We start from the raw sequence: 12,019 nt of genomic DNA, 5'->3' as shown, positions 1-12,019 counted from the left end.
TCTTGGTCAGGGGGACGATATGTGCACAGGGAGGCCCTGGGAGAGATTGGAGAGGCACAACACAAGCACAGGGCATGGTAAAGATCGCAGGGGCAGGTCCCTGTCAGTGATGAAGTGCAGGGGAATGCAGCACTCCAGCGCAGAAATGCACGAGGGAGACTGGGAATGGCTGAAACACAGTGCAAAACCAGTTTGGGAATCGACCAGTTTGTTTGCAATGTTTAGCTTAAAAACCTGGCTTCCAATTGAAGGCGTTAAGATGCCTAAGTCAGATACAGTTAGACACATCCAAAGACATTAAAGTCTAACCTGCTGATAATAGGGCTTTGGTGGTTTAGAAATTTTACCCTAACTTTTGTTTTCACTGAAATGAATCAAAATAAAAATAATCTCAAAACTTAAATGAACCATAGTGATAAATTTTCCTTTCTTTTTTTTTTACTCCTTCAATTAGAAATGCTTGTTGTAATTGGCTAGGCTTAGTAATGGAACCCAATTATCTTTACACATCATATTAAATGTAAAACAGTAGTGGTACTATAATTTAGGTCATGAAATAAAAATGTCACCAGTGTTGTTATATTAGGCTTTAATAATCATTTTGCATATATCTTTGTAAACATTCAAGTTACCCAGGCTCTTTAACTCTTCTTTGGCAAACTATACAATTATACAGTCAAATAGTTTAAAAGTGTGTCTGGGAGGGGAAAAAAAAAGAAACAACAGTGGCGTATGAGCATGACCTTAAATGCCGCAGTATGCTTAAGGAAACAGAAGAGAAAATGTTCTTTCAGGAACAGCTTGGCCAGAAACTGAAAGGCTGCTCAGAAACCCTCTGTCCACACAACACACCGCCATGGCAAATGAGTTGCTCTCACACCACCAGAATAAATCCTCTGAGCAATCGGGAAGGAAGCGCTCCGGGCTAAGGAGTGGATCCAAACGCAGCATGAGACTCAGAATCTTTGTACAGTATTAACAGAGCAACTTACAAAAAAATGTTTGTATACCCCATGCCGGGAAAATGCAGGCACTAATATGAGAGCTGGTACAGGGGACAGGCTCGCAGTCTGTAACTGGAGTTGTTTGGATGCAACTCCCCAGGTACGGAGGCAGATACCTGCTTTCTTCTCTCTATTCCTCTTGCACCACAGAAGCGAAGGCACCACTCTGACTGCGCTCCTCTGGCAGAAGGGTCCTGGCCCAAAAGTTAGCTGGTCCCATGGCTGCTGTAGTCAAAAACGCCTTTCCTGAAGAAGGAGGAGAACTCACAGATGGTGTGTTTCGACAGAGTGAGCCCCACTTTGTCAATGTGCAGCGGAGACGATGGAGATTTCAGCATTGCAGAAAAAAAGCTCCTGAGGTATTTCTGTGGAATGAAACGCAAAATGTCATAAGGTTTACTTGATCAAATTGATTGCGACCACTTTGAAGAATTAAATGAACAGTATAATAAAAAAAACCCAACAAGATCTCCATGGACTGTGAAAAGTCCTTTTAATAACAATCAGCATTTAAATCCATCTATAAAACCTGTCTAGTGAAATGTCTGTATAAAGCTCAGGAAAAGCAGAAAAGAAGTATTTTCCAATTTCCTCCCCTGCCAAGCTTAGTGACTGTTTTATTCTGTGCTTGTGTGACGCTTTCTGGTTTATTCTGCAGTCATGTAATGCTTTCTGCTAACCATGACCTGCTAATGCTGCCGTCTAGCATTACCAAACACCATAGCAGGTGTAAACCTCAAATCCATTCTGCAGGAATTTCAGTACATATGGACACAAAAGGCCTTCAGAAATCCTTCCCTCATCAAGCCTCCACAATCCTTGCATCAATAAGGATTTGTTTTGATCAAGGCCATCTGCACAAAGATTGCACGACTTTCATATCATCTCAGAACCCACCAGCATCTTTTCACTGAGCTGCCCTCTAAATTTCATGGCTTTTAAAGCCTTACACATAAGAAGAATTCCCCTTCCCAAACATTACTATTCACCAACTGCTGTGCAACTTGCATCCATTTCTACCTAGAGAAATTGTGACAGATGTACATTAACACAAAGTTTTCACATTCCTGATGGGGTTTCCTTCACATATGGGTGGAATTATTAGAATCATTTAGCATGATTTGATAAGTCATATTTATAACTTTTGAATGAAACACAGGACGTAAAACATTGGTTAGACAGGTGCTAAAAAAAGTACCCATTGTTACCCAAATAGCTGTAAGGCAAATCTCATGTGGAGCACAGGGATAAACTCCTTTGCTCTGCTATAGACCGACCGCACTATAAGAGAACTCCAGAAATTATTCACTCATCTTAGATGTAGTGGGAAATACATCTGCAAGACAGAACAGCACAATCTCCTATAAAGACCACAAGGTTGAGTTATTTGAATGCAGCAGCTTTTGGGTCACGGAAGTGGTTCCATGTTCAGAAAGCAGCCCTAATTATTCACTCTTTTCTCAAGGAGAATTCCTCCATGCTATAACAACCTGTTACCTATTTAAGTACCTTGGAAACCAGCTGTAGTAATTCCACAGAAAGCAGGATAACAAAAAAAAACACCAACAAAATAAAATCAGCTGGCACATAAACTACTCTCTTGGCAGGACTGGGGGATTTTCTTTTTTATTCAGACCTCCCACAGGTTGTACTAATGTTCATGAAAAATAATTTCATTACAAAAATGCCTTCAAGATTAATTCCAACAGACTAAGAGGTAATTTAAAGCGAGCAACAGATGTCATATCAACATTTGCCACAAACGGTTCACAAAGTAGGGCCCTTTAAACAAAGTCCCAATCCAGTAAAGCCTGAAGGATGAATATGATAGAAAATCAAATGTAAAACATGGCATTCTATTAGAGTTTTAGCGCTGTGCTGAAAAGTTACTGCAGTAATTCCAGTTTATGGCTACTGAAGGCTCAAAGGTACCCAAATATTTCGCTGGAGACATTGCAAGACCTATTGCGTTCACCTTGGTATATATGGCCAGATAATTGACTGTCATGCCTTTCCTGTACAGCCATTATTCATTGTTTTGGCATGATAGCTCTAATGGCAGAGCAAAAAAATCCCTCTGCTATAAGGGTATACTTATCTGACAAGGAAACACTAGGAACAGCAGGTATACTTATCTTCCCAGATCTGCACGCAGGAATTGCTCAGTGAATATCACAGATTCTTTGAACATGAAAAAGATCCTTGGGAAAATGGCAGCAAGCGGACCCTAGCACATTATGATGGAATTCATTTTGTGTGAAGGTTTCCAGCCATATGGCTTGGCATTATGTGCTCTTTAACAACCACCTCTGAGCAAATTAGCCCTCTTTTAAATCCCATATCTGCATTTGCCCTTGTTTGCAATACTGATGTATTAGCATAGCACAGAGCTGATGTGCCCTTGACACAAAGAAGCTGTTGCTTCAATGAAATTAAGGCAGATACGCTGGCTAGGAGTTAAGTCACATAGTGAGGAGAACAGTGACTGATGGCAGTAGTGTTTGCTCACCCCACAAGCATATGTCTCGATTAAAGAGCTGTGGCTGGGCAGTAAGGGGAAAGTTGCTCTGTCCTGTTGGCTGCAATGTGGACAACAAAGTGGAAAAGAGTGGTCACAGAAAAGGAAGAGCGCTCCTTATCGCTGTGTGGAAAGACACTTCCCAAATTCAGATGGGACAGGGAGAGGATGAGGGTCACGGCAAGCTGGGAGAGGGGCAGGGGCACATCCACACCAAGCACCAGAGGTGATGGAAAGAAAACTTTGAGCGATCCAGAAGATACGATCCAGAAGTTTGTTGCAAGGCAGGCAGCCACCGCAAGCTGCTGGAGTGGGAGCAAGGCTAGATGAAAGGACTCAGGGAGAGAATTATTTTCAAAGCTTTTACATTAAATCCATTTCTAGCAGCAGATACGATTTTTCTCTGTTTACCAAACAATGTTATCTGTGCCGAGTTAAAACTAGGTGGGAAGCACTCTTGTATCTAGCAGGCTCTAGCAAGCTCAGGGTGCCTTTATAGAAATGTCCAGATTTTTTACAAATCAATGCTGTGACTTCCTACCAGCATTTCACCCCTAGCATCTAAATCATTGCCCCTAACATGCAAAGCACTACATTATAGCAACCCTACTTGTGCTAGGTTTGCAATAAAAAAATAGATCACTGCTACAAATATCCCAAAAGGCTTGGATTTATTACTTGGTTTTGTTTGTTAGCCTTTCAAAATTCTAGCCATTAGTTCTGGATTATTTAGTCTAGTAATCAGTGTTCTTCCAAATATACTTAGGAGTTTTGTTTCACTAAGTGTTCAACTTGCTGCATTGCTGGTTTGCTGGAAAAGTTCCTAATTATAAATATGTCAGCGTCTTAATGTGAGGGCAAAGGACCCAGGCACTGTAATAGGGTTGTAAAATGGGTAACTTAACACACCGATCGTGTTGGTTGCTCGGTCTAAACACACATTCAGGAGCACTAGTTTAGAGAACAGAAATAGTCTTGGCATGTACAAAACTCATAGAGATTGAAAGCCAGGTTAAAAAAAACCTCTGAAATAGGAAAAGTAGTGGTTTTACCCTCTCAGCATGCATTAGAACCTGCATGGCCTTTAACTTACAACTTATGACAGCCGTACCTGCAAGTTTTAACTTTGTATTCCAAGTGTTTGCAAAGGAAAAAAGACTGGAGAAAGTGTTGTGAGGCGCAAAGATTATTCTTTACTTACAAGTTTGAGTAGCTTTGTCTCCCTTTTAATTATGTGAATAGCAAAATGGCAACCATTTTAAAAGCTTATTAAAAATCATTTTAATAGGGTTCACCTTTTTAGCAGTAGGCCAGTGTTCATCTCATGCTCAATCCATCAGCACAGCAAAGTCATTCTAATGATTTTTGCACTACTTTGTGATGTGGGGACCTCATAATTTTGCACATTTTAATATAAATCCATAACTTAATTTAAACTTATTAAAGTTATTACAATCAAAAAGCTTTCTGGAATGTGAAAGTGTTCTTATCATCCTTTCAATTGTGGCATATTAAAGAGGAGTTCAGTTCAATGACATTGTTCTCATAATCCATTACAAACAGCGACAGCCTCAGAGACCAATAGCAGAGCTTAGTAAGAATTGGATTTTTCATTAAACTTTGGTGTGTTTAAAAACTCATCAACTCTGGTACTTCCAGAAAGTGAAGAAACTTGGAGCTTTCTCTCTCCTGCTGCCATTTCTACCAATTTCCTCAAAAAAAGTCAGTGTTTTAAATTCTTTAAATGTAACACTGTACAATTAGCACTATAAATATCACCTGCTAATATTTGACGCAGCTGAAAGCACAACAAACTTGAATAAGATAAACCTTACAAGGCTTTGGGGATTTTTGAAATGATAGGCTCTTTTCTTGAAAACAATACCCCTCTTTCAACACCTACACACCAATGTGACAGTCAAACGCTCTACCACAAGGTCACAGAAGGTCAATGGCAGCAGAGTCAGGACTAATTAACTTGCTAATCTAACTTTTCACATTGGTTCCTCTCTCCTTTTAATATAGACGCTAGTTTCTCTCAGCACCAATCACATAATTATTCTGTTGACTAGTGTTAAGTGCTGCAAGCTCTAAATCAAATCTTGATCTGAATTATTCATAAAGCAAAGCATATGCAGGTATCAGCAGCTGTTTTCTATAGGACAGGAATCTGATTACAAAAAAAGAAGAGACAGATTGAAGCATATTTCCTGACTCTGAAAAACTACATTATGCTGCAATTAGATATTTGCAAAGTAAGATCTTCCCAAAGAAGACTCCGGCCCAAAACAAGCAGACAGGAACATACTGCACTTCCAATCTGTGATCACAAGAATAAGGACTTGCTTAGAGAACTACGCCTTCTGTAATGCCAAGTGGGAGTGCTTCTGCCTTTGTCTCATAGAAAGAAATCAGTGGGCATATGCAAAGGAAAATGAACACTTGAGGATCCTTTCCCAAATTAACCAACTCTCTCTATTTTGGACCTTTCCATTGGTGTCTTGAAGAGAAGAGAGAAAAAAAAAATAAAAATATTACCTCAAGTGTGATTTTTCAAATGCAAAACGCTACAGAAACACTATCATCACTAAATACAGTTTCTAAGCCTGGCTTACATGGCACCAACAGGAGATGGTGCCCCACAAAGACTTCAGGCTGGCAAAGGGCCCTGTCTGGGGTGATGCTATATACAGGATCTGAAGATATTATACATGTTCCCAAGAAAAACAGGATGCAAACTTCACATTGGATCTGCTTCTTCCATAGCTTGTCTTTTTACACAGCAAGTGGTATTCAAACTGTCCAAATTAAGGTGTTTTATCCAAGCAGCGGTCCCAGCAGGCTCCTCCTGTGGTCTGCAAGGTTAACTTGGCCCTCCAGGTCATGATTTGGTTCACCACATTTAAGCTTCTTCCCCACGCCTGCCACACAATCCATTTTCCCTTCCCTTGGGGACCACCTGAGGCTAAACCGGCTAATTAGGAGTGACTAATTGCCAGCATAGTGCTCTGATAGCTCACTAAAGTAGTTTCAGATCCATTTCTGGATCTGTTAAATATGAGCAAGCAGAGAAAGAATTGGCAGACAGCAAGAATATAATATAGGAGGTGGCATTGCTTTGGAGTACAGCAGCTCAAAAGGATGGGGGACCATACACAGACTATGACCAATATCTTCACCTCTAGCAATTCAAGATTCAGATCAAATGTCAAGCTCAGAAACATTTTGGTCTTCTGTGGGGTTTTCTTTTTAATTTAATAAAGAAAACATGAGGCTTCAATTCTTTTCCCCAACACCTTGACATATATTGCAAGATATCATAAAGCAGATCTGAGTAAAATGTGTGCGCAGGACAGCATGTGATATTCAATATCTCAAGTGATATTTCAGGCCCTTCAGGAAGCACCTCATGTCACCTCTGGGTTTTACCTCCTGCACACACCCTTAGGTCATTACGTGCAGCTCTGATTTCATAGCAATGAGAAAAAGACTGCCTGGGAGGCTACCTTGTGCCTGAAGGATCTTATTTCTGCGCAAAATTCAGAGAGAAAGCTTCTAAAATTATGACATGATCACCCAGGCGAATTTCTTTTGCAGAAAAACCAGGATGGCTGGATTCTCCTTACAAAAACTACAGCATTAGACACTGTCAAAGTTGTGTGCAAAGCTTCCTTGAGGAGTCAGAGGCAACAAATATCCCCAGAATGTATCTATCCCATGGGTATCAGAGACCCTGCTCTGGTCACACACAACTTGTGTGAACACAGAGAGATTTTTTTCAAGAGAAAAAGACAGATTCGTGCATGTTTGACAAGTCACCACGACATCAGCCATAATACTAAAGAGGGAGGTTATTTGCTTCAGATTAGCAGACATTAACTAGGCTCAGGACCGGACTAACTGGCTTCACATTACGCAAGCCAAGAATAAAGAAATGACTTGTTTTAATCAAACCCTTCCTGTTCACTTTGATTAGGCCTAATCAGAAGCAAGGCTGTTTACAGATAAGGCTTAGTAGTCACTGAAAAAAAACCCCACGAAACCAAAAACCAACCAAACAAAAAAAATAACTTCCCAATCAGTATCACCTTTTTTTTTTATTGCATGTCTTAGACCTCTACGTACAAGTCCATCCCATACACCAGCGATTTCCATCCCAAATAAATCCCACATACAGATTCTGCATATAAGTTTACAGCCACGCACAATGCACACCACAAGCTCTTTGCTTGTGTGGGTTTTGTTGGGTTTGTTTAATATACTTGCCAATGTGACTGTATGTTTACATACATAATCTCTTGTTAGACTGAACTTCTTTGCTCAGGAGCTAGATAGGAGGAGATGAGATTGAAAGCTCCTACCAAAATATAGTGTAGCTCTTTCGTTAGCAAACAGATTTACCTATATAGCTCCCAAATGTTGACATGGCTGCAAATGCTGGATCTATAAAAACAGAATATGCCTTTGCTAGCTGAGAATTTAGCCTTTGATTTTGTTGTTGGAGCTACAAAACTGAACTATGGAGACCGGTGTTCTTGCCACTGCAGTGGCACTAACACTGCAGCAGTCTGTGTTGGTGGTGGACTGAACCCAAAGCAGAGAGAGAAGCAGCAATGCCATCCACACTGCTCCTCTGGGCATCTTTAGAGGTATCTAAATTACTTTGGAACTAAGTAGGTGAGAATCAAGCTCTTTAAGCAGCTACATTCCATTAAGAAAAAAGGAGGACTCACATTTTAGCCCCTTGAGAAACTCTCCCTCCAGTTTTTATGCACAATGTAATGCAGATTCCTTGAATCAGGGTTACAGTTTCCCCCACAGCTATGCAGGTGAAAGCAGATTTTAGCACTACCTCTTCAGAAGTATTTGAGTGCCACTAAAATTAAATTTTACCCAGGGTAGTACTGAAATTTACTTGCATTCATACACGTTTTTGAATTTTTGTAATGTACAAGCATTCTGAGAGATGCCAGTTATAATTCAAGGTGAAATCGCTCTCCTGGGTATTCAAAATCCAAACTATTCATTATAGCTATTTAGAGTGTTTTTCTGTGCAAGTCTAATGGTATGAGCACATTATGTTGAATTACTATTATGCCGCATCAATTGAATTAACTTCTGAAGTCAGTCTACATCCCAAATTACAATCTTATTCTGCCTGAAATTCATTTAAAATCCACAGGACTTAATATTTCTTACAATGCCTGCATGCTAAAAGCTTAGATTCATTGGCTTTAAGCAGCTCCAATGGAAACTGAATTGTAGGCTAGCAGGAAAAAAAAGGGCAGCTAGGGCTATGATTTATAGGTGCTCTATCAGTGCAAGTCTTCTTTTGGAAGGGAACAGCCATATTAAAAAAGATCAAAACAGACCTGACTAGTGAAGGAAACCAATCCTTCCTCCGGAGCGCAAGTCAAAACAAGTCCTGTCAAAATCTATTCCAGAAAGAACAACAGGATTGAATTTACCGCGCATCCCTGGGCCGGCAGCGACAGCATCTCGTCTGCTTGAATGGCCTTGGCAAACAGCTACCAAAGCACTTGATACGCGTCTCCCTCTGCTTTGGCGAAATCGGATGCCGGGGAATGACTGATACACTTGCTTTGAAAATGCATCATGCCAAGTTCAACCCAGTGTCCTTGGGCGAGCGCTCCCTTTATTCATCTGCTCACATCTGAATGTGGAGGGCAGTGATTGGAGACCGGTAAACAGCTTCAAAATGTGATTTGTAGAAGGATGTTGGGAAATTTATTCTGAACTGACAGCAAAATACACTGTGATGTGGAGACTAACTAGAGTTCAAACTATACGCTGTCACGTTTTCTGAACTTAGTAAATTATGATAAACATACCTCCTTATTTTCTGATACTCTGGCATCTCTAAAAAAGGAATAAAAAAGGTCTCTGATTTGCACATCCTATTTAATTATTTCGTAGTAATGGAGATGAACTTTTTATCACAAAAGCTCCAGTTTTTGAGGTAGGAATCTGAAGTTATACATCTGAAGAAATGCTAAAATTACTGTAAAGGCGTATATGTATTATATGTAAACTGACCTCTAAGCAAACTCTGCAAAACAGGGTTTCAGACTCTATCTTGAATAAGGCACTGAGTCTAAACAAAGGAGACCAAGGGGCTGCTTATGCTCAACGTTCCTTTTGCACCCAGCCTGTTGGACTGGAGCCTAAAATTAACTGATTCAGAAAATAACCCCAGGCTTTCACTCCTCCTAAACCACCATCTTTCTCTTCTATTGCTATTATAAGAATAATATCTTGCATTTGCTGTGGGCCTGGCTGAGAGTCTATGGTATTTAATCAAAGTAACATCTTATTGGTGTAGGATCAACTGCTGATGTACGCAAAGTCCTAATTTCGACTTACTTGTATGCAGTGACTGTAATCAATAAGTAAAATTAATTTTATTTACTCACTTTTTGAGGCCAACATGCCTTGCATGAGAAGCAGGACCACTCAAAAAAAGATGAAGTGCTTCACTGCTGAGTGCTGCTACTCCTCTTTGAGGGCTGCTGTTTCAAAGCAGAAAAGCCAAGGCCTTGGGCAGCCCTGATGCTGCACAGAGGCTGGAAACCTGATGTGTGAAATTGCTTGCAGTTTTACTGGCTGCAGGCAAGGCAAGACTTTGGTGTTGTTGCTGAAAAACAGTTATTTTTGGTTTTAAACGGTTATTAGAGGTTATGAAGGGCACTTGGTACAGACTGTCTGTACCTAATATATTTATCCTTGACATGGATTTAACATACCCTGCTCTGGTAAGACCCCACCTGGAGTCCTGTGTCCAGCTCTGGCTGGCCAGAAATGAGAAAGATAATTTTTCACAATGAGGGTGGTGAAACACTGGCCCAGGTTGCCCAGAGAGGTGGTGGATGCCCCATCCCTGGAGACATCCCAGGCCAGGCTGGACGGGGCTCTGAGCAACCTGATCTGGTGAAGATGTCCCTGCTCATGGCAGTGGTGGCACTGGGTGAGCTTTGAAGGTCCTTCCAACCCAAACTATTCTATGATTCATATAATTGATATTCACAATATAGCCCAACCAGACACACTTTTTTCTTGTCTTTGTGGATGCATCTATGCTCTTTCCTCCTGTGCTCCTGTTGCATCCGTATTCCTCTAGTGGGAAATTAAAAACATCAATCCAAGATGTTGCATTCTGTAATTTAGACTATGGCTATGAAACAATCTTCTCTAGGATTATCAAACACTGACATTTGCAGCAGCTCGCTTTTGTGCCAGCAGTCATATCTAGTGCGCATTCATGTCTGTAACAAAAGGAAAAGCATCCTTTTATCTTTCAATGATTATCAAATGTATTCTGAATGCTTTCTAAAGTCCTTCTCATTGAGATGCTTCTAAGAACAGTATTTACAACCACGATGTTGGAGGCAAACATTCAATCTGCAAGAGCCAGGCTGGTGAGCAGCTGGCTTTAAAGCTCTTCTTAAAAAGCTTTGGTGTTAGGGATGTTGTTGTAAGCTGATACTGGAGTCTAATAGTTTCCTTTTAATAATCACTTTAAATGGACACATAATCAGTGGGTTTGAAAGGTTTTTGTGTCTGGCATCAGAGTCAGGAAAAATCAAACAGAAATGCTAACTCTGACTCCATGTGACAGGGCTTTGGCACTAGAGAGATCAATTCACCTGTAACTAGTATGAAGCAGGTTGTCTCAGTTAAAACATAATACAGGATGGGGCTGTGATACAAAGGCCAGAGGGATGTACTCCTAAAGTTCATACTGAATGTTCAGATGGCAAATCATCTAAAATCTCATTTAAATGCTTCTGTCCTCATGACTGCAAGGAAAACATCAAGAAATGAGGTCTCAGACAGACTCAAACATCTTGTTTGCCGAAATTCGTCAACAAATACTTTTGAGGGTCTTTTTTTCCTCACATGTTTCTTTTGTTGGTTGCCATTGAGCTGTTATTTCTGAAACTAATAATACATTTAAAAAACAAGAATGAATTCAAGTTCAAAGAAAGGTGCCATTTTCATTATTTCATGTTTTCCTTAAGAACCAGATTCTTGGAGCCATACAAAACCAGCAGAATCTCACTTTTGAAAGGGAAAGGCAGAGCAGCTAAATTTAGAGCTTTGTTAAAAACAAACAAACAAAAAACCACCAAACCAAAAACCTAGAAACAACACAATCCAAAACACTAACACCAAAATAATCCCCTGGAACTTCAAAGGATTCAGGTGAGAATACAAACTAAAACCAAACCAATGCACTTGGGTTCTAATTTAAAGAATCTTTTTTTGGAAGCTTAATTTTGATTGGAGGGAACAGTAATATTTCAATCAGTTCAGCGTCTATGGTGCCTTCCCCAGCCAGTTCTACAGATTCAAGAGCATAATTGAATTATGCAGTTCATACAAGATTTATTTCTGCCTCTCGCATTAACACCTATCACTGAAAACCTCATCAGATGACAGCAGGAAGTGAGGAGGTTAAGGACAATTGTATTATTAA

At 40.2% G+C, this 12,019-nt stretch overlaps 1 protein-coding gene across 4 annotated transcripts in view; it reads right to left on the bottom strand.

The window, feature by feature from the left end:
* Nucleotides 1-572: 572 nt before the first annotated feature.
* KIF16B (kinesin family member 16B) overlaps nt 573-12,019 on the bottom strand; it is a 133,394-nt gene continuing 121,947 nt past the window's right edge. For 3 of the 4 annotated variants that reach the window (XR_010471770.1, XM_021290996.2, XM_005504993.3), the window contains one exon: nt 573-1,369. Coding sequence is in view for 3 of the 4 variants with exons in the window: in XM_021290996.2 (XP_021146671.2) it covers nt 1,211-1,369 (159 nt within the window). In the remaining variant the exon portion in view is untranslated. The remainder of the gene's footprint in view (nt 1,370-12,019) is intronic. The other variant, XM_065059320.1, reaches the window with a different exon arrangement.

This window comes from Columba livia, chromosome 3 (assembly GCF_036013475.1).
Source record: "Columba livia isolate bColLiv1 breed racing homer chromosome 3, bColLiv1.pat.W.v2, whole genome shotgun sequence".
Lineage (NCBI taxonomy): Eukaryota > Metazoa > Chordata > Aves > Columbiformes > Columbidae > Columba > Columba livia.
This window is presented reverse-complemented; position numbering and strand designations above follow the sequence as displayed.